This window comes from Quercus robur, chromosome 12, assembly GCF_932294415.1.
Source record: "Quercus robur chromosome 12, dhQueRobu3.1, whole genome shotgun sequence".
Taxonomy (NCBI): Eukaryota; Viridiplantae; Streptophyta; class Magnoliopsida; order Fagales; family Fagaceae; genus Quercus; species Quercus robur.
Window position 1 is genome coordinate 14,679,001 of NC_065545.1, and position 27,998 is coordinate 14,706,998.

General features: G+C 34.5%; 4 protein-coding genes across 7 annotated transcripts; all 4 read left to right on the top strand.

Annotated features, from left to right (window-relative positions):
• The first annotated feature begins 269 nt into the window (after positions 1-269).
• Positions 270-4,120, top strand: LOC126709195 (NADH dehydrogenase [ubiquinone] iron-sulfur protein 5-B-like). Its single transcript, XM_050409321.1, has 2 exons — positions 270-525; positions 3,754-4,120. Exons 1-2 carry the CDS (start codon positions 376-378, stop codon positions 3,856-3,858), a joined length of 255 nt encoding a protein of 84 aa, XP_050265278.1. The 5' UTR covers positions 270-375; the 3' UTR covers positions 3,859-4,120.
• Positions 4,121-6,245: 2,125 nt separating this feature from the next.
• On the top strand, positions 6,246-11,615 carry LOC126709193 (serine/arginine-rich-splicing factor SR34-like). 4 transcript variants are annotated; one of them, XR_007649336.1, is made up of 16 exons: positions 6,246-6,413; positions 6,741-6,831; positions 7,611-7,676; positions 7,766-7,840; positions 7,935-8,046; positions 8,134-8,180; positions 8,326-8,383; positions 8,821-8,870; positions 8,996-9,052; positions 9,137-9,258; positions 9,339-9,440; positions 10,236-10,321; positions 10,412-10,656; positions 10,876-10,909; positions 11,108-11,196; positions 11,349-11,615. XR_007649336.1 is itself a non-coding variant. In XM_050409319.1 (14 exons), the coding sequence occupies exons 2-14, from the start codon at positions 6,745-6,747 to the stop codon at positions 11,350-11,352; spliced, it is 903 nt and encodes a 300-aa protein (XP_050265276.1). In that variant the 5' UTR covers positions 6,265-6,413; the 3' UTR covers positions 11,353-11,615. The 4 variants fall into 4 exon arrangements, 1 of the variants encoding a protein (XP_050265276.1); XR_007649334.1 differs by having other exon boundaries at positions 10,236-10,656; XR_007649335.1 differs by having other exon boundaries at positions 10,236-10,586.
• Positions 11,616-13,797: 2,182 nt separating this feature from the next.
• LOC126709194 (phytochrome A-associated F-box protein) lies at positions 13,798-15,471 on the top strand. Its single transcript, XM_050409320.1, has one exon. It carries the CDS (start codon positions 14,100-14,102, stop codon positions 15,102-15,104), a length of 1,005 nt encoding a protein of 334 aa, XP_050265277.1. The 5' UTR covers positions 13,798-14,099; the 3' UTR covers positions 15,105-15,471.
• Positions 15,472-18,852: 3,381 nt separating this feature from the next.
• LOC126710481 (hydroxyisourate hydrolase-like) lies at positions 18,853-27,963 on the top strand. The gene is made up of 13 exons (XM_050410956.1): positions 18,853-19,064; positions 19,877-19,940; positions 21,165-21,220; positions 23,092-23,167; positions 23,250-23,321; positions 23,448-23,535; positions 23,652-23,904; positions 24,170-24,285; positions 24,542-24,762; positions 25,020-25,048; positions 25,158-25,245; positions 25,851-25,941; positions 27,243-27,963. The coding sequence occupies exons 1-13, from the start codon at positions 18,936-18,938 to the stop codon at positions 27,487-27,489; spliced, it is 1,530 nt and encodes a 509-aa protein (XP_050266913.1). The 5' UTR covers positions 18,853-18,935; the 3' UTR covers positions 27,490-27,963.
• The last annotated feature ends 35 nt before the right edge of the window (positions 27,964-27,998 follow it).

Genomic DNA, 27,998 nt, shown 5'->3' on the forward strand with positions numbered 1-27,998 from the left:
TCATTAAAAATAGGTCCCACGGTACTATTCATGCATTTAAAAATTATTTTGCTACAGTATTTTCAGTTTTCAGTTTTCAGTTTCAGCAAAATAAGTTTTATCCAAACAGACCCTATATATACCAGTGGATTTAAATCTAAAATTTTATTATTATTGGTCTCAAGAAAAAACCTCATTATTATTCTTAATTTCTTTTAATCCAAATCTAAAACTTTCCTTAAAAATATTATATACAAAAAAGAAAAAAAAAAAAAAAAAAACAAAATTACCCACAACAATTACCAGGTTGAGCTTTACCCATTACTGGTATCCTCGAGCCCATCCGAAATCCACATTTTGAGACCGACGACTGAGCAGCACAGAGAGAAAAAAAGAATGGCGTCAGGTTGGGGAATCTCAATGAACAAAGGCCGATGCTACGATTTCTGGATCGACTTCAGCGAGTGCATGTCTCGCTGCCGTGAGCCCAAGGATTGTACTCTCCTCCGTGAAGACTATTTCGAATGTCTCCACCACTCCAAAGAGGTACACCCCTTTCCAAAATCGAATGTCTCTTCCATTTCTACTATTAATTCCATAATTGGGTCTTACTGTATATAGCTCTAGAGCCTTAGATCAATAGGATGGATTGGGTTTTGACCCTGACTTTGTTTCCCTAATATTTGTGCTAATCACTTTTGTTTTTGGTCGATTTGGTTTGTAAACCTTAAAGACAGTGCCTTTGATTGAGATTCTGTACTGGGTGTGATAGTATGGGGTTTATAAGCTGCTGAAACATATGCAAGATCTTTTTTTCTTTTCTTTTTTCCTCTCGAAATTTTATTTGGGTATTTGGTTAATTATATTTTTATTGTGGTTTCAATGTGATTTTTAGCTCAGATTTCTGTTGAAGAATTTTTTTCTTCAATGCATTTTTCTTTTGCGCTTGTGTAAATTGTAGAAGGTAATGGCTTTTCTGAATATAAGGGGGAAACTTGTTTCTTTTTTTCTTTTTCTTTTTTCGTTTGTGTATTTAATCAGTGGTATTTAACATAATTTCTGAAGTTTGAGAAGCATATCCTGGAGAACCTTGGTATTGCTTTAGCCTATTCTTTGTGAACCAATGACATTGTTTGGGGGCTATGTATTTAACATACTATAGCTGGTCAGTTGAAAACTCTAATTGTCCATTTGGATTGAGGGGGAGGGAGGGGTAGTAGAGTAGAGTTGGCCCAAAATTAGCCTATTTTCATCCATCTCTACTCTACTCCCCTCCACTCCCCCTCCATCCCCCCTCAATCCAACAGGCCCTAATGGTTGGATGGAGGGATAGGGAGGGGGAGTAAGGGAGAGTAGAGTAGAGCTGGTCGGAAATTGCAATCCAATCATTGGCTTAAGTTTGTGTTTTGTATGTTTTAACATAGCCTTGTTTGGCTGCCTGTGTTCTGGGCCTACTATTGTTCTTTTCTATAAACACAGAAATCATTATCAGTAGATTATCTAGTCACTAGTAAAGGTTTTGCAGTTATTCAAAGCCTTTATTAAGCTTCCTTATCCTTATGTAGGAGAATATAGATAAACAGAATTATTATTATTATTATTATTATCAGGATTTACTTTTCTAAGGCTATGCCAACAAGAGAAATTGATCTTATATGTATCAGGGGAAACAAAAAAGAAAACAATGCTTATGTCATGCTGACATTGATTCAAATCTTATTTAACGAATTTATAAATGGTCACACTATCAACGAATGTACAAGTTACATTACTTTGTCAACCGAACCATCTTGTGCCATTTACCCCTTTTCTCTCCCTCTGTAGTTCTTCTGTGCTCAGCAATTATTATTCTCCAAACAATGAAACAACCTTACATATCAAGGCCATCATAGATGTTTTGTTATTTTGTCAAATATTGTTGCATTGCCTCATCCTCTAGTATTTATATATATATATATATATATATTTTTTTTTTTCATAAATTTGATCAGCCTTGTTAGAGTGACACCTTAAATTATGTGTAAGGAGAGGGATTAATGCACCCATACGAAATAGTGAGTTGATTTAAGTTGAGGGAACGGAAAAAAGGTAGAGGGAGACCAAAAATAACATTAGTAGAAGTAAAAAAAGACATGTCAATTAAGAAAGTAACAAAGAGTATGACTTCGGAGAGAATACAATGGCAGAAACGACTACTGGCCTGTTTGGAAGTTTAGAGAGGGAGGAGAGTAGAGGGGAGGAGAGGAGAGTAGAGGGGAATGGTTCCCCTCCACCTTGTTTGGATGTTTTTAAAATTAGTAAGGGGGAAGGAAGTAATTAGCCCTTCCCCTTATTTGGATGTTTTAAAAATTAGGATGGAGAGGAGAGGAAATGATTAAAATAAACAAATTTACCCCTATTTGAAAATGGACTTGCAACATTGGTCTATTATTAATTTAGAAAGGGTAAATTGGGAAATTTATCTACTCTACTCTCCCTTCAAATCTCTCCAATTTGGAGGAATTAAAAATGAAGGGTTAGAGATGGTTGAAACCCCTCCAAACTCTTCCCCCTCCTTCCTTAAAAAACTTCCAAACAAGGTAATTAAATTACTTTCCCTCCCTTTACTCTACTCCCCCTCCTTTTTTAAACTTCCAAACAGGCCATACGTATGGGTGACCAACTATTCTTTTGAGGATCTATAGCCAACCCAAAAAAAAAAGGGACTAAGGGTTGGTTGTTTTGGGGGTGGGTAAGGAGTGGTTTGGGAATATATCTGGTATACTCCATTGCTTCCTTTTGTAATTTTTTTTTTTTTTTTTAAAACGAGTATATATTACCTATAAAAAAAGTGCCAGATAGCCCTACATCATTCACTCCGCCCGGAAATCTGAGTTCAATATTGCCGAGGGTTAGTTTGAGCTATCCTTAGCCATACAGAAATCAGTTTGTGATCTTCCTAAACTTACATATATTAATCCTGTCCCCCCCCCCCCCTCTCTGTTTAACTGTTTATTTTTCAAGAACTTGTAAATCCCAATGTGTCTGAGTTTGTAAAAATAATCTTACTTTTAATGCATGGTTTTGTTTCACTTATATGCTGGGTTTTATGGTGCAAATAGTTTTAGCCAATTGGATGAGCTTGTTAGGATATATGTAGTATACTCCAAGTGTCATTGTATGAAGGTTTTGCTGTTGACATGAAATATTTGGTCCCCTTATATTGCCATATCATCTAACATAATCATGTTAAGTACGAAGATTAGGATGTGGAAATTATATGTTTTGACTTTTAGTATAGAAGGTTAAAATTATATTTCAATGGAGGAGTATCTTCAGGAAAGTTATTGCAAAAGCAAGAACTGAGTGTGAAAAGTGATAGATAGGTTTCTACTTTCTTCTCTATCTTTTCTCTTGCTTCTTCAGAATCCTACTATATTATGAGATTTGATGAATGATGCTAGTATATAATGCTGGTTAACAAGGTATATTTTCTTTATTCTGAAGATTACAGCAAGTTAAATGCTGTAGATGTCATAGAATTGGAGAAAGTACTATAGCTCTGCCTTGATCATTAAAAAAAGAAGAATCTGTGGGCCGGTTTTATTTTGTACACATATCATGGTATCTCATATTATGTAAATGTTTAATAGTTTGTCAGATAAAAGAAAATATGATCTTCACTTGCTAACAGGAAATGCATATATATAGCAACTCGATTCATGGAGTACCTCATCTTGATTTTTATGGTCTGTATTTGAATCTTATTGTGTTCTTTCTGGAACTATATTTCAGTTCCGAAGAAGAAATCGGATCTACAAGGAGGAGCAGCGTCAGCTCCGAGCAGCTTCACGAAAGGGCAAAGATGGTGAAGAGGGTGTTGATAAACATCATCATTAGTCCAAAATTGATCATCTTCTTAATCTCGAGAATAAAGACTGTGAGGAGATGTTGTATTCATAACTTGTTTTATGTTATTCTGCTTTTCTTCTCCTGGAATGTTATGCACTTCTTTGGCATGTGCAATGAGACCAAGATCAATTTGTTTTGCTAGCTGCGTATTGGACACTGATTTTCTTGGTGAATCGGGAATATCCTGTTAAAGGGCAGTTTGAGTAATAAATCCACTCACACTCACTACAAAAAAATTGAGTATTGCTAAGTGGTACTTTTATGGTACCTTGTGTTGTTGGTGATCAGGTGAAGTTAATTTTGAATCCAAATATCAAAATTTCTAGCCATTTTGGATATAAGAGTAAAATATTTTGGTAGCCTGTGAATAGGGTTGTAAACGAGCCGAGTTTTGTTGAGTAGTGAATGTTCAAGTTCGACTTGACAGCAAAAATAGAATGTTCAAGCTTGGCTTGAGCTTGATACAAGCCTACAAATAATGTTCAAGATTGAGCTCGTTATAAAGTATAAAAGCTTGAGCTCGGCTTGGCTTGAATCATTAGTCAAGCCAAGTTCGAGCTCAATATCAAGCTCAAACTCAAGCTCAATATCATGCTTTTGAGCTTGAGATCCAATATAAGTATATTATCAAGCCTTTATCAAGTTTATTATCTAGTTTATTTGGTTTAGATGAGTGGTCTCAACTTATAATTAATTACAGTTTTAGAAAAATATGAGTTTACTTGTCAAGCTCATATCAATTTTATTACTAAACTCATAAATAAGCTTAGGTTCAATTTGTTTTATTACTTTTGTATCGAGCCTTGGTGTTCACGAGCTTGTTCATGAACAATATTTTTTACTCGGGCTTGGGTCATTTATAAAATAAGCCTAAAACTAAAGTTTAAGCTTGACTTGTTTATAAACAAACAAACATGAATGAGTTTTTTATCGAGCAAAGCCCGAGTTGTTTATGAACGGCTTAATTCATTTACAGCCCTACTAGCAAAGTGAATCAATAGGGAGACAAAAGGAAGCTAGAGGATTCAATGCATGCTAAGGTATTTTGTGCATCAATATATGCATTATACCTCTCATAAACATATGGGTCTCATACGGTATATGTACACTAAAAAGCTTTCCATCTATTCATCCTTCCAATAAAATAATTAGAAAAAATGTACTTTACTGTTGTTTTTGTGTGTACCAAAAACCAAAATTGTGTTATATTCCAAATTAACAACAATAAATCTAATTACATTATAATCTTTTGTAGAGTAAAGTATAGTTTTTTATGTGTTGTATTTTGGGGTTTTTAATCAAATTCAATAACAGAGTCGTATTAATCAATGCAACATAATTTTTCGTATAGACAATTAAATTAAATTCGATCGTGTGGTTTATTGATTAATGCAATCACATTGTTGAATTTAATTAGATAATTTTAAGTACAACAACTAAGGAACCATATTTTAAGATTTATCTACCATATTGTGATTAGTGCATAGTTGTGATTATAGTAACAATATCTTTGTATGGTTCCAATTGATACTATAAATTTTAATTTATTAATCAGATAGGATTCAAACCCTAGTCCCCTATTCAACAACAAAGAACTTTACCAGAGCTAACAAGAAGCCACCCATTGATACTATTTTTTCAATTATTTAATTTTATTTTTTCTATAGGGATATACTTTTATTCAGCACACATCATTAGGGGTGGCAATATTTGACATTATCTTCAAACACGATACTGTTTTTGTGGATTAGTTGTTAGTGTAAATGGTTTTGTGTCAAAAGACTCAAAACGGGTCAACACATTTTAACACGATGAATAAATGGGTTCCTTATTGACTTGCATAATTTGTAATTAATTTGGAATTACCCGATTAGTAATTTTAATCTAAAATAGATTTTAATTAAAAATATAACTAAATAATTAAGGGACAATTAATAGTTATATTGATCCAACTCTTTGTTAAAACTATAAATTCCCCAACTCAAAGAAAAAACCTCCCACATGGAACTATGCTTTTCAATAATGTTATTGTTATTTGTTACACACTTTGTCATAATTGTCTTATGTGACAAATTGTAGTAGTCTACCATTATTACATGAACCAAATTTTTTTCTCCACCACTCATATTTTAGACATTTGTAATAATGTGTAGCACTAGAATTATTGAATGCTCTTTTCTCAAAAAAAGAAAAAGAAAAAAAAAAAAAGGATTAACAACAACATGTCAACAACAGCATCATTGAAAGCTTATTGTGGTCCATCTCATAATTTGCCCAGCTGTCAATACAGGATAATCCTAGCCACAGATTGTGATGTCATCAAAAGCCTACAGCATATATATAAGCGTACACTTGATTCACACACAGAATTATCTCTACCCAACCATAGTTTATGTACTTAACCAAACCCTGTACCGTCTCTCATTCATTCATTCCTTGTTCCCAAGAGTCAAAAAAAGAAAAAAAGAATTCAAAACCCTAATCTTCAAAAGTCGTCTCCTTCGCCTCTGCGGTTTCAACCTCGATCTCCCAATTGACAAAGGGTAAGCTCTCGTCCACCTTTTTTAAACCCTAAATTTCACTAAATTCCCTCCCGTTGTTTGGTTCCCGAGAAAGGCCAGGAAAGTACAAAACCAAGTTTTTAATTTTACATTCCTCCCAAAAAAAAAAAAAAGAGTTTTGAAATTTACGTTTCGTGATGCTTTGGCTTTCGCTAAATTTTGCTGTGCGTGACTGCGTTCTTTGAGCTATTTGTATTTTACTGAGGAACCAAGCGGTGCCGTTTTTTTGTTATATATTGCTATTGCTTTTTGTTTGGTTTAGGTGGGATCTTAGGGCTTATGATTTTCAATGGAATTGTTTTTTGTTAGGAAGATGAGTAGCCGTGCGAGCCGAACCCTCTATGTGGGTAATCTTCCAGCTGATATTCGTGAAAGAGAAGTGGAGGATTTGTTTTACAAGGTAATTTTAGATGTTTTTGTTGTTGTAGTATAGTAGCTGTTTTTGATTGGGTTGAATATGATATGCATTGTGTTTTTTGAGTTTTATTTTTATTTTTTATTTTTTATTTTTTAATTGGGTTGAATTGTGTATAGGTAGGTAAATGTAATGCGTGTATCAGTGTCTTGTTGAACAAACCTGAACTTAAAATCCCTAGAGTTTATAGGTACTACAATAACAACTAAATCTCGAAACTTTGGTGTCTAGTCAAGTCAGCCATATGTATTTTTTCCGATATCCTATTCTAAGTCACACACTCTTTTTACCTCCTTAATTGACATGTTAGCCTCTTGGATTAACTTCTTTACCCTCACCCGGGGGAACTCTTGTGCATTTTTCGTAGCACCCTAGTACCAACGTTGCAAGTCCCTTACAGGGAAAGCCCTAACTAGCCCTTGCACGCTAATCTCTGTCATCTGTAGTGGATTTATCCATAATTAAATGACTAAGTTTTCCTCTCTCTTTTTTGGCTTGGGGATTGGCTGTGAACAAAATATATGACACTAACCATAGATATAGGTGGAGTTTTGAGAGTTTTTGGTAATGCATGAATTTTAGAACCTATTCTCTGAGGAGGTATGAATGTTCTTTGTGGGATGTTGTGTGTGTGTCTGTTTAGCTGTTTAGCTTTTATCTGTTAACTTATGTGAGCTGCAAATGGCTTTGATTAAGTTTGTAACATTGCATTGATTAGTAGGAATGCTTGATCTTCGTTATTTAATGAGATTTCACTTTTGCAGTTTGGACGCATAGCTCACATTGATCTGAAGGTCCCGCCAAGGCCCCCGGGTTATGCATTTGTTGAGGTGGGCTTAGAGCTTCTTAAATTGCTTTGGTTTCTTTGTTTCTATATTTTCTTCCTTTAGTTGTGGATTTTATGATTTGTTTGTTACAGTTTGAAGATCCTCAAGATGCTGAAGATGCCATTCGCAACCGTGATGGCTACGATTTTGATGGGCATCGGCTACGGGTTAGTCACTCTTAAATGTGCATATAGTATCTGCTTTGAGACTATTATAGCTATGGTTCATTGGCTTATCTCATATGCTCTCATATCTTTATAGGTGGAACTTGCACATGGTGGCCGGGGACATTCATCATCAAGAGATCGCTATAGTAGTTATAGCAGTGGTCGGAGTGGACGTGGTGGAGTATCCAGGCGCTCTGAATTTCGTGGTGTGTATTTTACTCAATACACCTGTACTTTTGTTTTCTTATTGGAAATATTATGTCTTCTGAATTTTTTATTGTGCCACCATGTAGTTCTTGTTAGTGGATTGCCTCCTTCTGCTTCATGGCAAGACCTTAAGGTGAGCGTCAGTGTTGATCAATTGGTTTCCTTTCCTGATTATATGCCTTACTCTGTGCGCATGTATTTGTACACATGGAAGGGTGTCATGGAATTAAAATTTCTGAAGATATTCATTCTAAATAATTCACAACATCTTGTATCAGGATCACATGCGACAAGCTGGGGATGTTTGTTTTTCCCAAGTTTTCCGTGATGGTAACGGTAAGATACAATTAACTTTGATGGCCTTGGCTTGAAGTTTCATATAATATGGAGGTGTAAGAACTGGAGATGATCCTGGTTTTCTATTAATCTATTATCTTGCCTTTTTATCATATGGGAAGGATTTGGTAGATATAAATATACAGTTAGAAAATTCTAGGTCTATTGGAAGCTGTGCCAAATTTCTTACATTTCATGTACTTGTTATATTATAGCTAGATCTGCTACTGGGAGTGATGGATATTCAAGAATATTATGTCTCTGCTATATATTATTTTTCTTCATATAAGCATTTCGTTTGGCCCTTATTCTGATTGTGATTGTATTGTTGTTTTGGGTTTGTACTTTTAAGATAGGCATTTGCCAAGAGCTCAGAAGAAATGTGTGATTTATCCTTAGTTTTAAATTTAAATATCTCTGTAATGATTTTATCGTAGGCACAACAGGGATTGTGGATTATGCAAACTATGAAGACATGAAGTATGCAGTAAGTCAAATCTCTCCTTGATTGGTGATGAGCTATGTGATTGACCATCCTTGAACTTGAGTTGATCAGCATTAACTATAATGTTTAATAATGTAGACGATGTGTTTGACTTTTCTCTTCTGCAGCTAAAAAAACTTGATGATTCTGAGTTCCGGAATGCATTTTCTCGGGCATATGTTCGAGTATGTATAAACTTGGGTACTTTCTGTATTGCAATTTGAGACTCTCTGCATATTTCCTTCATTAATTATTGCATTTGATTACAGGTTAGGGAATATGATTCAAGGAGGGATTCCTCTAGGAGCCCTAGTCGTGGTCGATCTTACTCAAGAGGCAGGAGTTACAGCCGTAGTCGTAGCCATAGTCGTAGTCGGGGCAGGAGCCTGAGGTTTGACTGGCTATTTAAAATTGTAAACATCTTAGTGTGCTTTGTAGTCATTGTTTGCCAACTGTGTAATTTTAATGCAGCAAGTCTCCAAAAACCAAACCTTCGCGCCGCTCACCTGTAAAATCTCGGTCGAGGTCTGCTTCTCGCTCTCGCTCTGCTTCAAAGCCGCGTTCTTTGTCTGGGTATGTAATTTTTTCTCTATGAATTGTCATTTTTGTTATTGATAATTATATCTTGCTTCGTTCTGTAAGGTCTCTTTTTTCCTTGAAAGATGGAGGATATTCATGAAACAGTCATTTTGTTGGTTGCTTTATTGATCAATCTAGGGCTTTTGGGAACTCCTCCTGGTATGAAATATTTTGAGTTAGTTTGCAGAGACTAATCTTTAGGATTTTTGAGAAGTATATAAAAGGGATTATAGAATTATCAATTAAGTCATTGAGTTGCAGTTTGTTGACTCTTCAAGTGCATCTTAGCATTTGCTTTGGCTAATCTCTGTTATCTGGTTCACCCGGAACCTTTAAATTTTAGAAATTTATACGCGCAATTTTACAATCCTGGGCTCCAATATTATTTCCGAAGTATGTTACATGGTCATTCTATAGGAAGCATGTGCTGATGTGCATGCTCTCTATGGCAAGTGCTATTAAATTATTCTAACCCTGTGTATTTATCTTTAAGATTTTCAAGGTTTAATTTAAAGGATTTGGGGGGGGGGGGGGCGGGTAGAGAAATACTTGTGCACTCTTCAGATTAACATGGCTCGGTGCCAGAAATGTTGGTATCAGTGATTCAAATATTTTCTTGGCATTGTCAAACATGAATTTGTATTCTTTCTTTTGTAATGTTACTTTCCCGTCAATATCTTCACTATTTGTGCCTTCGAAGGTGGGGTGATGGAGAAAACGTACCGGATTGTCAAAGTTTTTATTCTCTTTCCTTTGTTTGTGTGAAAATTGCCTTTCTTGTGTTTTTAGATATGGATACATGCAGCGAAGTGGGGATTGGATATTAGGATCTTGATGGGATAGTTCAGTTGCCTGCAACTCTTTTGGTTGTGGAGGTATGCTGTTTTTTAGATGGGCAACTTTGGAAACCTTGATGGTGCCTCTGTTCTAATGCTTTTAGCATTGCAAATGTCCATGGGTGCTAGATTGGGAACAAAGGAGATCATGGTTGCAAAAGTAAAGCTGGATATCTCTGAACTAAGTGCCATTGGGATTTGGATATCACCATCAATGAGCAATAGGGACAATTTCATTATCATCTTCTGCTCCAACATTTGCCAAGCTAATAGGCGCACTATCTGGCTTCTGTGGATTTTTGTGGTACAGTAGGGAAAAATTCTCCTCTCTGTCCACTGGTGTCTTAAAAATACATTGTGATGCTTTCATTAAGGTTATCTCTTTATAAATTTAGGTCATGTTTATAGGCAAGAATTATATGAATTGGCCTGATAATTTTTCTCTGTTGAATTGCTAAATATTTATGGCTTTTCCATGTATCCACATTGGATATGGTAACACTGACGTGGAAGAGGCATCAAGGATCTTGGATCAAATTTGGTAAAAGGAACGTGTGGATTTTAAAATGGGTTGTTTCTGGAACTTTTTGCAGATCACGATCAAGGTCCAGATCTCCATTGCCTACGGTATGTATTTTATTTGTTCGTTTGAAAGTGTAGTCTTGTGACCCTGAAGTATCATAAAATCTGTTTTGTATCTAGCTTGCCTGCTATTATAACAGACCTGTGTCCTTTGTGAATCAATGTCCACTCTTAGATTCTTGGTATTGGACTTAGGTAGATCTGCCATTGCATTTTAAAACTTAAATGTTAGTTACATTTCAGCGTCCAAAACGTATGAGTAAAAGCCCAAAGAAGCGCAGTCCAAGCAGGAGCCCAAGCAGGAGCAGGAGCAGGAGCAAGAGTTTATCCAGGTCTCCTATGCGCTAATTTATTTTTTATTGGTCTCCTTGTTGGGACCATATTACTTTCTTATGTCAGACATTTTTCTTTTATTGTTCCTTTGTGTTCCTCATGCATCTTTTATAGCTGCTATCTGAGTCCTGATTTCAAATTTGTTTAACAGGTAAGAGATATGATTGCTGCTGATGTAATTCCTGAAAGTTTGATAAGGGTGAGGTTTTTTAACTTCATCGGCAAATCCTAGCAGTTGTAGGCCTATTATATGAACAGACTTATCAGACTGGAGTTGGATTTTAAACTATCAACATGTTATTTAAATCCTTGTGAATCCTTGAATTGGAACTTAAACGTTTACCGTGTTGCTGTATTGCACAAGAGATTTGCCAAATTCCAGCTTAACGTATATTTATGGTGGTGGATATTGATACTTCGTTCTTTTTATTTGTGGAACCATATGCTGTAACATGTCTTAGGTAATTATTATTTGACGCTTCATAGTGGTCATTAGCTTTATGTTTAAATGATTTTCTGGATCATTTTACCTGTGACAGATTTTTTGTTTGTTCTCATGAACGGTTTTAAAATTGAAAAAGAAAAAGATTATTTGTCGGTAGAGTTCCTGCCAAAACATTTTTGTTAAAGATCCTGTTAGGAATTAATCATTGAATTTATATTCTGTGGCGTTTTCTTTATTAGTTTTATCTTTAAATTTTTTAAGACCCCTGTATGTTATGCTGAACAGAATTTTGTTCGGTTTATGTTTGATATATCCAAGTATTTTTGCAAGCTAATTGGAGAACGTGTAAAAAGTTTAGGAATTAAAAAATTTTTCCCCCCCTTTTGAGGGACATATTAGGAGGCTCTCATTGGAGCACTTACTATAACTAACGACGGTTCTGCATTTGCACTAGAATTTGATGTAGCCTCGCTCATGCAATTGGTCATAGAAATATGCTCAAATGATGGTTCAAAAAACCACTGCCTGACCATAGAATCAGTGCATTCTGAGGCTTTCTTAAAGTGTATATTATATTATTCTTATTCTTAATTTTATTTTTCAAATAATTTATTTGAGAATCATTCTTATTCTTAAGTTGTAGAGGGTGTTATATGCAAAATAACGTTCCCATAATAATCAAATTTGGTGTGCGGTGAATCTCTAACAAATGCTTTTACAAAATGGTATGACTTAAAAGAATCAGTAAACACTAATGCCTGTCTTTATCTTTGAGTCACACAAAGGTGATAAGATATGCACGTGGTAGCAGTAGCAACATCAAACAGTGGTGCAGAAGTGGCCGCCACCACTATTCCCTATTCCTAGCGGCCTCCTCCTTTGGATTCCTTTTCCTGACATGTCATTACTCATTGCGCACTGAACGTGAAAACCCAACTCTTGTCAGCTATGTCTTCCTTCAAGTGGCCCCAATGTTTTTCCCACATTGTCTACCCACCACATCCCCCATACTGTTCTGGTCGAGAGAATTCTCCTATTCCTGGCCTCTTCAGTTCTCTCCAATAATTAGGCTATCTATGGAGATAATTGAAACTCACCATTGAATTTGTTTTATGAATGCAAAATTTAATAGTAAAATATATAGTACCAAAACATTTTTCTAAAAAAAAATAAAAATGATAAAGAAGTATAAGGAATGACAATGTCCATATGCAAGCATTCTCTATAAATTTTACTCCATTATGTCAAATATTAAAGATGGTTTGGGCAAAACTTAGATACGAATCTTTTTTTATAAAGAATATTAAGGATATGTTTGGTAATTATTTTTTCTCCTTATTTTTTGTTTCCAAAAATAATTTTTCATTTTTGAAACTAAAAAACTTATTTGGTAATTCAAAATAGACAAAAAAACAAAAATTGTTCTCAAAATTTAATTTGTGAAGGAAACTGAAAACATGCAAAAGATTGTTTTCAGTTTCTAATTTTCAAAAGTCAATGAAAACATACATTTAATAAGTTAGCATTAGAGTTCAAATCATAGTAACAACATATTTTAGTATTTTCTATTTTTTTTTTCAAAAAACTATATTTTTAATTTCAACTAACCAAACATATTTTTGATTTAAAAAATACAAGAAAATTGTTTTTTCTTTATATTCCTAAAAACAAGTTTTTGAAAATAGAAAATAAAAACTGTTATCAAACATAACCTAAGTATTTTTAACATACACACGAGATGTATTGGGTTTCTTTTTTTAATTATATTTAAACATATCATTACATTGACTAATAAAATAAAATCATTGCCATATTTTCTAAAGACAATTAAATTCATTATAGTTAAATTAAATGTTTGAACATAAACTCTACCTAAGTTTTGCAGTCATAATTTACTTACCCAGCTAAATATGCAAAATTTGGAGATCACCGATCACTTTAAATGGAAATAGTCAAATAGGAACTAAAATTACTAGTATGTTACTCTCAACTCTTATTATTCTGTTCTGATCCGATCAACTTGGGTTTGCCTAGATAAGATAAGATAAGATCAAGTATTGTAAATCTTTCTTGATTCGATAAGCCATATGATCGCATACATTGAACTTAAATAATTATGAGACATTGCAAAGAATGAAATTACAAAAACACAAAGGTTACTATAAATGTAAATAATCAAAATTAAATCATTACTTTAGTTCCAAGCTGACGCGGCACCATCTTCTTCAATCCCTACCACCACCAACCACAAAGCTAAAACAACCAAAAAAATCTAGTCCATGAAAAGTTTCAAACTTTCACAACTCATAATTGAATCCCAAAAAAACTAAAAAAACTAAAAATCAAAAATAGTAAAGCTCAGAATAAAGGGTCTCTCCTCTAGGAAAGTAAAAAAATCACAAAAGCTTCAATCTCCACCGTTACCAAACCCATATCACAGCTCTCTCTCTCTCAAAGATGGAGGACATGCTTACCAAAAAAAAAAAGATGGAGGACACGGTTTTCGCTAAGCTTTCAGACGATGTCGTTCTGAACATATTCTTCAAGCTCGAAGATGACCCACGAAACTGGGCTCGAGTTGCTTGTGTTTCCACCAAGTTCTCGTCTCTGATCCGCAACGTTTGCTGGCGCAACAAGTGCACCACCACCATCCCCTCCGTCGTCTCCGACCTCCTCTCCTCTGCCACCGCCGACTCTCCGCCCGGCGGCTGGGCCGCCCTTCACAAACTCGCCGTGTGCTGCCCTGGCCTCCTCCACTCCGGGGTCCTCCTCGAAAACTCCGATTTCGGCCTCGAACGTGAGCTCGGCCCCGACGAAACTTTCCGAAACTCTCTCACCCTCACCCTCAACAACAACAACACTGATACTAATAATACACCTCAGACCCATGAAGCTAGTTCATCTAGCAATAGTTGTTCCTGGTCTCTCTATGACGATCTTTACTTTGACACAGTTTACGATGTCGCAGGTTCGACAGAAGGTACGATGAATCCAGTTGAGGTGTTAGAGAATAGTAACAGCGTTGGTGTTGGGGTTGGGGTTGTTAAGGATGGGATTGAATATTCGAAGAGGTCGCATTTGGCATCTGGGGTTTGGAATCTGAGCAGAGAGGAAGGGAGCAAGTTACTGGCTAGGCAGTTCCGCGATGATTGTTTGTACATTTGTGATTGGCCAGGGTGTGCTCACAACATTGAGGACAAGCGGAACTACATGCTTTTCAGAGGGATTTTCAAGAATTTCAAGAGGTCCAGGGTTTGGAGGACTATCAATGATGGGAATAGGAGTAGGGTTGATTTGAATTGCGCGTTTTGTGAGTGTAAACAGACTTGGGATTTGCATTCCGCGTTTTGTTTGAGACGGTATTTTGGGTTCCATGATGATGGGGAGCCTGTGGTCAGAGCTTATGTTTGTGAGAATGGACATGTCTCTGGTGCCTGGACTGATTGGCCTTTGTACACTTGATGGCATGCCCAAGTGTGTCTATGCTTGCTTTGGTGGGTTCTTTTCACTTCTCATTAGGGTCCTTACGGATTTGTTATGCTTGTTTCTACTGTTGTTGTTGTTTGATTTAGATTCCTTGTTTGTGGTTTGTAACTAAAGGTTTGGTGAAGACTCAATTTGGACTGTGGGATTTAATATTGATTGTGTTATCAACTATGAATCATAGTTGGGATGGGCTTATTAGATTATTATGTTAACACAATGAATGAGATAGCATGTGTGTGTGTGTGGTTGTTGTGGTTTTGATTTATATATGTAAAACTTGTGCAGATAACATTTTACTGTTTCTGTTACTCTCTATGCAATTCAATGATTCCTTTTTGTGCTACCTTTGCAATTTATTGTTTATCTTTTGTATTTGCTAAGATAATCTTGTGATGGGGATCCTAGAAATGTTGAGAATGAGGTTGAGAAAAGGACTAAAAGTGCATTTAATGTGGTGGTATCACAATTTGGTTCTTGATTGGCTTAGGAGAATGAGATTTCATTTTCATCCCAGTAGACACGCTATTGTGCAACCTCAGGTTCAGGTGATTTTCACTATATTTGGGTAAGTCAAATGACTCAAATGACTATCTTGGTTTTTCTGCTCATTTCTATTCAGCATGTAGTCTATTAATGCGGTGGATGTGGTGAGCAGTGGTATGTACATGAAGCTGGTTACAGTCTTACAGATATATATTCATTTGTCTGCATGCTTTCATGACTCTTCTGGGAGTGTAGAGACCTTTCTTGTATTAGTTAGTCTTTCCTGCTCTATACTGGTGTTTATTTATTTATTTATTCACAATTTGAAAGAGTTACAGCTCTGAATGGAACTCCGTCATGGTTAATTTACTATTGAGTGTTGACAAAGTGGATTCTATTTGATTATCCAGTACAATTAAGATCTTAAAACTGTGGTTAGGTTGATACCGCCTTAACTCTTAAGCCTTCCCTACCATTTCCTTTCCCTTGATTAGGCACCATGCCAAAGGATACGAATGCCTTCATTGTTTGTTAGGGCTAATAAAAGGAAGGAGATGCCCCTTTGCAGGTTCTTACAGCTCTTGGAAGATGTTAAGCTAGCGTTTGTTGCTGGGACTTTTCATAGGTATAGGTTTTTCACATTTTGGAAAGTTATGCAGCTAGAACCGCTTTAAATCTTATTAGCCCAACTTGGGTTGAATGGTATGTTTTCCCATTCAGCGCACTTTTGGTCACTCCTTATACAGAGACAGGGTGCTATTGTTTACCTCATTCTAGCTTCTTAAAGACAAAATACTAACAGGGTAAAAAACTGTGGTAGATATTCTGCTAAATAGCCTTCTCTGTACTTGCATGGCTGTTACATTTACTGCTGGTTTTGTACAATTCTTAATCTCCTCGATCCCAAGGGGTAGTGCAATTGGTATGTGTATGTCTCAATGAATTGATTATGAATTGGACAGGAAATACGCTCCATTCTCTGGATCTCTAGTTTGTCTCTCATGTCATGTAATAGGATATTGGAAACCTTAAAATAACCAAGTGTTTTGGTATTAGAAAATGCTTCTGGGGTCCTCCAAAGCTAGTGAATATTCCTTCTTGGTCTAAAACTATGCTCAAATGTTCCTTTTTTCCCTAAAAAAATAAGGTCAAACATCTTTTGCTTCTTGATTGGGAAGGTAAGCAATGAGAGGAATTGAAAGATTGTTAGAGAAGTAATGTTATTTATTTATATTTCACATCTTATCTTAGCGACAGAATTGTCCACTAGTAGTGAGTGGATTTTGCACATGCGTTACTCAACTAGCAAACCATCAAATCCTACAGAGGCGGCGCCGTAGCATTCAATTTCAAAACCTGACTATATTCAATTTTTTTAAATTATTTTTTATATATTAATAAAATTAAGCATGCTGAATCTTGGATATTTCAATAATTATGCAATCTGATATTTTAATTGAGCTTTGGTTTGGTAATCCGTATCACCAAGCCCACGTGAAAAAATACAAGAAAAAAACAATCACAAGATGGTTAATAATTTCAATTCAACTTATTCAATGAAAGGCCCCTTGTTCTATGGTGGGGGCTCAGGTGAAATGTATATGAGAGAGATGTAGAAAAAAAATCCATGTAAAATTATGCGTACATTAACATCTGAATAACTCAACAAGGCAAGTAGGATTGATAGAGAATATCTTTTAACACCACTTACGATCTTAAATAAATCAGCTGGATTCAATCCCAAAATGGCAAATTTTCGATATACAGTTCCACAGTCAAGCAATGCTTATCACTTAGCACTTGAGAGGGGTCTACTCTCCCAACATTTGGTCCAATGATCATTGGATCTATTGTGTGGATGCTATTCCACCTGTGAAAACCTTTCTCTGTTTAGATCATGATAGATTAGCTATTAGGCATCTTCATTCTTCTCCACTATAGGAAAATTATCGCTGCACAATGTAGACTATTACCCTCTATGCGATAATGACAGAGAAATCACAGTCCACATTGGAACTGCCCTATGAGCATCACCCATAACTTTTAAAATTGAGAAAAAGAAGAAGAAGAAGCTTTCCTTCGTTGTTCCATTGGCTTAAAGTGAACTGTCAGATCTTGATTAGCTCGAGTTCTTTCTTTGTTCTAGCCTATTGCAAATTTGGACTCATCAAAACGAGTGTACTCTCTTCATTACGTTTAAGATGGAAAAACTCTTGAATTTTGTAATACATGGTAAAGTATAATTGGTTTATGGAAAGTGAAGCTTACTAAGAGGGACGGAAAAGCGCGTTGTGGATCATTTTACAAAAAGTAAAGTGTCAGCTCATTTCAAAGAATAAAAACTATTTTATGTAAAATCACTTTAGTAAGATTATGTAATAAGAGATAGACAATTAGCAAGGTACCAATTCTTATCTTTTTTGTTAATTAGCAACTATTTTATGAATTTGTTTTTGCTACTTTTCTCCTTTAAAAGAGAAGAATTTATTTTGTAATGATCAACCAATGTAAGATATACTTCTATAAATTGCAGTCTGGTCTAATCATAGATCAAAAAAGATAAATTGGGTAGAAGGGTTCTCAAGGAAAATAAGTCTAGTCATCTCCTTAGCTGCTAAGCTTTGGGCATCAGAGATGGTCTGAAGTTTCATGACCTTAGCATTTCCCTCCTAATTGTAGAATGTGACTTTTAGCCTTTAAGTGACAATTTTCTTGTTATCCAACCACATGCTAGAGAAGTGGACCTTGTTACTCACCGTAAAGGAAATTTGGGTGTTGATATTTTGACAAAAAGGGGCAAACAACAATGATATAGATTTTTGTACAATTTGATATTGTTCCTTTTGTAATCCACAAACTTTTAGCGGGTTTGTTTTGTATCTATGTTACACTGTTTCTTTTTTTTGAGGGGGTATGTTACACTGTTTCTGGTTAGCCTTTTTGGCTTTAAGAAAATTCCTATTTAACCAAAAAAAAAAAAAATGTTTGGTTAGCCTAAGCAAAATTAAAAACCGCCACAAATTCAATTCAATTACTTAAACGACATTGTGGACTTTGGGAAAGCCAAATCGACGATGGTTTCTTTGTCCTATATTCTTAGTATGTCTTATTGTCGTGCTGTGCATGCCTGAGTTCTAGGAAGCCCACGTGGCAAATGTTTAATGCATTAATTAAGGTAACACATTTGTCTGGACGTAAATAAATTATCATCATTCAGTGGCTCCAAATGATTTTGTTCTCTCTCTCTCTGAGAAATAAAAACCAGAAAGAACGACTTTATAGTTTATTATACAAGTGAAAGCTAAAAAAGCATTAAGCTGGAAAATGTTGAGGCTCTTTTTCTTGCTAATCTTTGTGCTGAATTTCTCAGTGGGAGTCCCTAGCTCACGTGAATTTAGTAGGGATGACTTTCCACCTGGCTTTGTTTTTGGTTCAGGCACCTCAGCTTATCAGGTCAGTTAATCTTTGCTTTTTGCATGGTGTCTAAATTCTAAATCTTGTTGTTGGCCATAAACTATGAAGACCCAAGCCCATATTTTGAACTAAAATTAGAAAAAAAGAAAAAGAGAATTTATGTTGAATTGTTAACCAATGATTTATGAATGTGTTCGTTGAGGGTGAGTGAGATGCTCTAGACCTGAGTTCTCGGCAACTCCACGATGAAAAAGGTCATATTGAGTACACAAAGTTCTCACCTCTTAGTACCAAAGCTCACACCTTTTTATTAATTCCGAAGTTCTTAAAATCTTAATCATTCATAGAAAATTGAATTGCTCAGTTTTTTTAACGTCATCAAAATTTAAACATGTAGTAATATTTTAGTATCCATTTAGGATATTGATAAGAAGGCAAAATATGAATAATAATTTATTTAATCATGAATGGTTTAAAAACTTCATGGAAGCTTTAATAAATTTAGAGAATCTTAATCTGAAGTAAAAAAAAAAAAAAAAAAAAAAACCATATCCTTGACTCCAAAGACCATGACAGATCTTGTGTGGCATTTTTAGTTTAGGCTAGCGCTTTTGAACTGGAAATATCCATATTTAAATTATCTGACTGTTGTAAGCTTTCCTAGTTGGTAGATGTACTAACTTTTTTAGTCAATCTTCCCCAACTTGACTAATTGAGGCTTATTTTCTTCTCTCTTTTAAACTCGAATGGGTTTGTATGTAAAGTCTGATGTATATGCTTATGCTTTGTTTTGTTTTTTTTTTTTTCTTCTTAAAATTACGTACTTATATATCCATTGATATAAAAAAAAGGTGGAGGGAGCAGCAAACAAAGATGGGAGGACTCCAAGCATTTGGGATACATATGCTCACGCTGGTCAGTGTGTTCTTTTATTCTTAGTTTGTTTTATTTTACATATATTTTTTATATTAAGATGTTGATTCATTTGGGCACTTCATTTATTTTAGTAATTAGAGCACCCGTATTTCTTTTTCTTTTCCATATTTTAAAGTTTGGCATGAATAGATCATTCTGACACTATTTAGTTTGCCAATACATTTTTGAGTTGTTTCCCGAACAAATTAGAATACTTACACTAGTATTTTCTTATTTGATATTGTAGTTCAAAAGTTGTTTAGATATCAGAGAGTATTTTAAAACGTGTTCTTGATGACCATTGCTCTTTTACCCTCTTCAAATATATTTAGAACAGTTAACTTTCCTTGATCTTAAATCTTTGTCACACTTTGGCATCTGTGTTGAGATCTATATTTTTAATAAATTTGGATTTAGAATAGGTAATTTCAACCAAAACCTGTTTTTTATCATTCTTAAGTAAGTGCACATAAATGGATTGGACAAAAGTGGACCGAAACACTACGCGCGGCTCAGTAGAAGCGTAGTAACATTAAGGGTCCATTTGGATTGAACTTATTGTTGCTGAAACTGAAAACACTGTAGCAAAATAATTTTTAAATGGATAAATAGTACCGTGGGACCCATTTTTAATACGTAAACAGTGTATGCACAGTGCGTGAACAGTGCATACACTGTTCATAACAGTAAATGTTGTCTCCCAGAGTCAACAAATGCGGGCAAAAAAAAAAAAAAAAAAAAAAGGAAAACGTAAAACTGGAAAACGTGGACGCAGGATTCAGTTGAATCCAAACGCACACTAAATGCTACCCTTCAAATTTTAGATATTATATAGATATGTATTTTTATGGTTTGAAAGCCAAAACAAATGCCATTAATTTGTATGATATAAATCAAGTTGCATATGTAATTATCTAAAGATGGGCATATTTTATTAGTCCACTAATCCCTGCTCCTTTATCATGGGGGTGGTCATCAATCTTTTCAATTGTTAAAGTTTGAATATGAATTAACATAACTTTTAAGTGTCTGCACTGCGGGCACTGAAAAAAAGAATAAAAGGAAAAAATTCAAGGTGCCAGAGGTCCATGAACATTGAGCCCTTGTGTCTGAATCCACAGTTGGTGGAGATTCATCAATTTGGCAGACTGATGATAGTAAAGATATATTTATATATATAGGAAAAATTACATAATCATAAAAATTTTCTTCTCAAAATTTCAGGGAAAGCTCATGGAGCAACTGGAGATGTGGCATGTGATGGGTATCATAAATATAAGGTGTGTATGCCTTGATCAATAAGTCTTTAGTATGAATGATTCATGAAAGAAAGAAATTGTTCCTTTCATGATATAACTTCTAATATATATATTATTAAAAGCTGAAGTGTGACATTTATATATATATATATATATATAAATAGATTATTGATTTTACATATTCATTTTTGTCGGTTTTAACATCTATATATATTTATTTTTTATTTTCAATTTTCCTATAATTTTTTTTACATTCACTTATTTTTTAAATATTTACACTTTCTTCAACCTTTCTTTTTCCCTTACATTTTCATCCCCTCACTACCCTCTACTTTAATATTGCTATTCATCTTTCCCTTCATCTTCCTTTATTTGTCTCTTCTTATCCCTTCTCTCTTACTATAAATTTGTCACTCTTTTCCATTCTTTACATAGTTTTCTTTCACAAAAAGGTTCTCTCTCTCTCTCTCTCTCTCTCAATGTTTTGGTGGAATTTTATTTTTTATTGCATCTCCGCTTTAGATTGATAAATTTTTGTGTTTTTAAGACTCTAATTTAGGTTGATATGATTTAGTTTTGCGTTTTAAGTTATTATTATTATTATTATTATTTTGCTATTTGATTGTTAAATTTTATCCTATTACATTATAAAAAATTAAAGATAGTAGATAAAAATAAAATATTATTCCATTACATACCATAATTTGGATAATTTAGTGTTTGTTGTTATATTTTTTAATTTTTCTTATTTTTTTCTTCTCTTCTATTTTACTCAATGTTGAAATTCAACCACATCCTCCTTATCATTAAATTATTTATATTTTCTCTCTTTTTGTTTTAAAAAATAAAAAATGTAATTTTTCAATTGTGCTCATCAAATTGTACTCATTTTTTATTTTAACATTTACACTTTCTCCAACCTTTCTCCTTCTCTTTACCTTTTCATCTCCCCAAACATTCTACCTCGATATCACTCTTCATTTTTCCTTTTATCTTCCTTTATTTTGTTTCTTTTTATTATTATCCTCTTAGTATAAATTTGTCATTCACTATTCCATTCTTTACATAATTTTCTCTCACAAAAATGTGGTTATTTCCTACTCTTTCTCCCTCAATTTTTTGGTGGATTTTTATTTTTATTTTTCTTGCATCTCTATTTTAACTTGATGAAGTTTTGTATTCTTTAGAACTCTATTTTGGTTGATGGGATTTAGTTTTGTGTTTTAAGTTTTTATTTTATTTTATGACTTTGATTCTTATATATTATCATATTGCATTATAAATAATTAAAAATAGTATATAAGAATGTACTATTATTATATTACATAGAATTATTTGGATAAGTTAGTGTTTATTGTTATGTATTTTTTTTTTTTTCTCATATCATTTTATTTAACATTTAAATTCAGCCACATCCCCTATTAAAAAAAAAAAAAAAACCTTTGACATACCACTAACATAACTACATCTATAACTATTTAAGCCATCCATGATATCTATTTCTTATTAATAACCATAAAATTTACAACTAGCAAGGGAACATACAAAGTAATAAAGAATAAATGAAGGAAGAAAAAAAGAAATGAAATCAAATGTCAATTAATAACTGTTATTTGGAAAATAAAATGGTGGTAAAGAGGAGTAAGAAATAAAATAGAGATGGCTATACAGAGGACATTAAAAACTTTATAGTGCAATCAAATCAACAATTAAATATAATAATACAAAAAAAAAAACTCTTTATAAAGTCTAGAGACTAAAATAGTATTTTATTTAAAAAATTATCATGCGTAACGCACGGGTCTGCGACTAGTGATTATAAAAAAGGAAAAGAACCAACAAATACCATCTTCATTTTGTTTGAATCACAAATTTTCTTGTATCCCTTGCAGGAAGATGTGCAACTCATGGTGGACACAGGCCTTGATGCCTATAGATTTTCCATCTCATGGTCAAGACTTATCCCAAGTATGACCACCCAAGTATGATCTATTAATTATATAAGAGCCATTACATTCAAGTAATTGTGTGCACGTGTTTTTTCTTTCAGATGGAAGAGGGCCTATCAATCCAAAGGGTTTACAATATTACAACAATCTCATCAATGAACTAGTCAACCATGGTTAAAGCCAAATTTCCATCATAAGCTAATATAATCCAGTTTGCTTAGCATTCCCAAATTGCTGAGCTAACCATGCCTTGGAATTTTTTTTTTCCTTCTAAATTTTTCTGTCTCTTGATCATGCAGGGATCCAACCACATGTTACATTAAACAATTATGATCTTCCTCAGGCACTTGAAGATGAGTATGGAGGATGGGTTAGTCGAAAGATAGTGTATATTTCTTAACTCTTGTTAGTTAAAAATTGCCTTTTGTGCTAAGGAGAAAGTTTTTATGCCAAGTACAGCATGGGGTGGTCAGTATGATTGAATTATTTATATCTCGATGCAGGGGAGACTTCACAGAATATGCAGAGGTTTGCTTCAGAGAATTTGGAGACAGGGTTTATTACTGGACTACCATTAATGAGCCCAATGTGTTCGTCACAGGAGGTTATGACTTAGGATTTGTGCCACCTCAGCGATGTTCTCCTCCATTTGGATATTGCTCTAGAGGTAACTCTTCAACTGAGCCATACCTGGCAGCTCATCATATCTTGTTGGCACATGCTTCAGCTGCAAGATTGTACCAGAAGAAGTACAAGGTATCATCTGAAAATTTCCATTAAGCACATGTTTTTGTTGTATATCAATGTGTCAATATTGTCATCATATGTTACACTAGTGACATCAAGAAACAATATCCTGCTCCAGGATCCCAATTTAGTCCTAGCTATGCATTCAGTTTAAACTTTTAGTTAGTAAATATTTGATATAAATATATGATTTCCCTTTGTAATTTTAATATACAAAGAAATTTATTTGTGAAGGAAAATGTTTATGGATATTAGAGCCCATGTTATGATGCAGGAAAAACACCATGGATTTATAGGTCTCAGCATTTATATGTGGGGGTTTGTTCCTCTAACGGACACAAAAGAAGATGCAATTGCAACCCAAAGGGCCATTGCATTCCAATATGGCTGGTAAATAATAAATCCTAGACATGATACCATTTTTTCTCTTCTCCATTCTCCATTTCTTGTTTAGATCATGGTGCCTCGACATGTTGAACTTCATTTTATCTCATTCTAATTCTGCCTATGTTAATGTCCATCCTGTGTGGGCCAAAAGAATGGTAATAATAGGGGGGAGATGATAATTCCTCTAATAAAGTTTATGTTGAAATGAGACTTGATTATTCAAAGCTTCTTACTATAGTGCACCTGCTCTGTATTGCAGGTTTCTAGATCCCTTGGTTTTTGGAGACTATCCCAATATAATGAAGCAAAATGTGGGGGCTAGAATGCCAGTCTTCACAGATCATGAATCCAAACAGGTAAAGGGTTCATTTGACTTCATAGGGATAGTACATTACAACAATATGTATGTCAGAGACAACTCCAACAGTCTGAAGATGGCATATAGAGACTTCCTCATGGATGCAGCAATAGAGCTAATCCGTAAGTTTCTTTACCTATTGTTATTACAAATTAAGAACTGTTTTCAATCAATGATTGTGTCAAGTCCACTGAGTTAGTTTTTCCCCGTGGTTTAATTTCTTTCTAGTTCCACATGCCAGCCCTTTAAAAATTGTCATGCATTACACTGCTTTTCATGTACTTCACCAAGTGAGTCTTTCATTTCAGATAAACCTCTGCTAGTCTTTGTAATTTATGAAAGATGAACAAAAATAACTCTGATTTTATGATTGTTGCAGAAATTCAGGATAGCCCATCAGCATTTGAGGTGAGATTTGAAAAATAAACTACAGATTAGGCAATTTTTTTCTGCGTGGACATATGATTGAGTTGGTTTGTATCATTTACCCTTCACTAATCAGCCTTATTTTACTCAGTTACCTATTATGCCCTGGTATCTGCAAGCAGTGCTGGAATTTTTCAAGCAAGTTTATGGAAACCCTCCTATCTACATTTATGAAAATGGTCTCTCTCTCTCTCTCTCTCTCACACACACACACATACACTTAACTAGTTGCCCCTTTAACCATGACACACCTTATTGTTTCTTTGTTTTTCTTCCTTTTTTTTTTTTACTTGGATTTTTCTTTTGGAAGTGGACTCTTGGAGGAAACCTTAAACTCTGGGACAGATAGAAAACTTTGCAAGTTAATTGACCATATACAAATCTGTTCCCCCATCTCAAATGAAGTCTCAATAGATGAATCATGTTGAACAAGCAAAGTAGCTGGATTTTTGAATCATTGCAACCATGAATTTTGTTGGTCTTGTAAATCCATTAGATGGTTTACAATCTTGCATCAATCATGGGACTGAGCCATGGTTGCTGGATGTTCCCTACCTCTGGGATAGCTGTGGCATTGCAGGAAATAATCAAGAATATTTCCACCATCTTATTATAAGTATTTTCATGGTGAACCAGTGGTTCCTGCATGGTATGATTTGTCATGTTGGCATATGGGGGGTTAGGTAGGGTAGGGTTGGGTTGTAATGCTCATGCAATGTCTTTTCAATGTTTTCATCATGTTTTATTTCTAATTGGTCAAACTTGGTATGGGACGTCTTGTTAGGTCAGCGGATGCAAAGAAATTCAACATTGGACGACATTGCAAGGGTGAATTTTATGCATGCATACATTGGAGGTGTGCTTGATGCATTGAGGTATGCATACTTCATTCAAACCTTTCCTAGTAAAGGACCATTAATTGGATTCTAAAATTCCTTCTATGACCATTGTGATGGGCCAAGTCCAACATATATTGGGCTTACAGCAGGTCATTCTTTCAATAAAAAGATGTGATCAGATGTTCAACTTCTATATTCAATACAATGTAGAATAATAGATATATTCTCCCCCCCCCCCCCCCCCCCCTCCCCCCTCCCCGTTTGCTAATGTTTCCTAATTGTATGTCTTCCATATTGCTGTCTCAACCCCACTCATTTCTGGGAGGGAATTTAATGATTTTTAAGATGCAAAGCACCATTGGAAGTGGTAGTCCTAAATAAAATCAAGAAGTTTCATTGTTTGCAAGTACCCCCTCCTCTCTCTTTCCCAAAAGATAAACATGGGGACAACACACACACAACGAAGAAAAAATGCTAGACTTGATTATGATACCCTAGATTATACCTATTGGATTGGATTTGACTATATAGAGTGTGTTTCACAGGTGTGAGTTGAGTCCCTCAATAAATGTTTACTAGGTCCATCTGTGCTAAATGACTCATTATGATGAATCCTAAATGTAACTCGATTAATTCTTTAGGATGTATTATAGATGTAGTTAGCGCTTACCTTGTGTCGTGACATTTAATCCTCATCATGAGTTAATACAAAAGCTTCCTAAAGTAGTGGTCCATTTTCTGATGGTGGATGAGGGCATTGTAGGTTTTCTAAAAAAAATGGTGCCAGTAAAATCTTTTACAATGCCTAGATCGCCCTTCATGAATTCACTCAAATGCTCTAGTCATGGTTTTGGAACCATTCAGAAGGTTCATAAAAAAAATTAGGTCGACTTGAGACAAATATGGTCTTCTAATGAACTATCACCACACTTAACAGAGTAACTATTATATCCAATATAAGCATATGACCATTATGGTCCAAGGTCTTTAATGGCTTAAAGTCATCCGACTAGTTTAGCATTAGTCAAGCTCCAGCATGCACGATCATAATTTATAGTATGAGACTGAATATAGACAATAGATAATCATAGTTGCAGCTTGAGTTTTAACTATTTGCATAAATATTTGATTTGATGAAATCCAAGTACTTAAAATATTAATATAAACAATTTTTTTTGGGCTCCTCGTGTGAAATAGAACTATGTTGTATCCAAGCCCTTCTACACCTCTATTCAAATTGTTGATTTGATATGATAGATGCGTATAGCCTTTTTTATTTTTAAAAAATCTCAAGTAATTGAATTTCCTTTTCCTTCATTTTGTTTGTTTGTTTTAAGGAATGGATCAAACACAAGAGGGTACTTCGTATGGGCTTTCCTGGATGTATTTGAGTTATTGGATGGCTATGGATCAAACTATGGCATAAACTATGTGGATTTAGATGACCCGGATTTGAAAAGATATCCCAAGCTCTCTGCAAAATGGTACTCTAAGTTTTTGAAGGGAAGAAGCATCAACTTAGATGATGTAGTTATTGAACTTGAGAAGAATACATCATCTCTCTCTCGTTCTCACTTTCAGTAGGCTCTGTCCGTGTTATGGGATAGTTGTAAAAGAGAATTTTAGGGTGTGTTTGGATACCGCTTATTTTGCTAAAACTAAAAAGTTATTGTTGAAAGTACTGTAGATAAAAATAAAAATTAGTTGAAATAGTAGAGTGGGATCCATGAATAGTGCCAAAAAGTGCAGTGCCAAAAAGTGCAGTGAGGCCCATGCATAGTAGTAAAAATAAACTGAATAGTGAAATAATTTTAATTTTTCATCTCCACCCAAACGCACACTTAGTTTGGATCTTGCTTACTTCAAAAAATAATTGGTGTCTTAACTTGATGATAAAATAGTATTCATCATGGAACAGACCCCTACAAAGCAAGACTATGGACATGTGATAATGATCTCTATATATGGCTGTAATTTTTCTGAAGTTGTATAATTTAGTGAATGATAGAAGAATTAAAAAGAGTAATTTACCAAGTGCCTTGTAGCTTAATTGGTATCTTTTGGTGTCTCTAATGGATACCCAAGACATCCAA

Excerpts from the sequence above, each read along its gene's own strand:
- LOC126709195 (XM_050409321.1), top strand. The coding sequence starts at position 376 with ATGGCGTCAGGTTGGGGAATCTCAATGAACAAAGGCCGATGCTACGAT. Across the intron at positions 526-3,753 it reads GTCTCCACCACTCCAAAGAG|TTCCGAAGAAGAAATCGGAT; the intron begins GTACACCCCTTT and ends ACTATATTTCAG.
- LOC126709193 (XM_050409319.1), top strand. The coding sequence starts at position 6,745 with ATGAGTAGCCGTGCGAGCCGAACCCTCTATGTGGGTAATCTTCCAGCT. Across the intron at positions 8,384-8,820 it reads AGTTTTCCGTGATGGTAACG|GCACAACAGGGATTGTGGAT; the intron begins GTAAGATACAAT and ends ATTTTATCGTAG. Across the intron at positions 8,871-8,995 it reads ATGAAGACATGAAGTATGCA|CTAAAAAAACTTGATGATTC; the intron begins GTAAGTCAAATC and ends TCTCTTCTGCAG.
- LOC126709194 (XM_050409320.1), top strand. The coding sequence starts at position 14,100 with ATGGAGGACATGCTTACCAAAAAAAAAAAGATGGAGGACACGGTTTTC.
- LOC126710481 (XM_050410956.1), top strand. The coding sequence starts at position 18,936 with ATGTTGAGGCTCTTTTTCTTGCTAATCTTTGTGCTGAATTTCTCAGTG. Across the intron at positions 24,763-25,019 it reads TGCAGCAATAGAGCTAATCC|AAATTCAGGATAGCCCATCA; the intron begins GTAAGTTTCTTT and ends TGATTGTTGCAG. Across the intron at positions 25,049-25,157 it reads ATAGCCCATCAGCATTTGAG|TTACCTATTATGCCCTGGTA; the intron begins GTGAGATTTGAA and ends TATTTTACTCAG.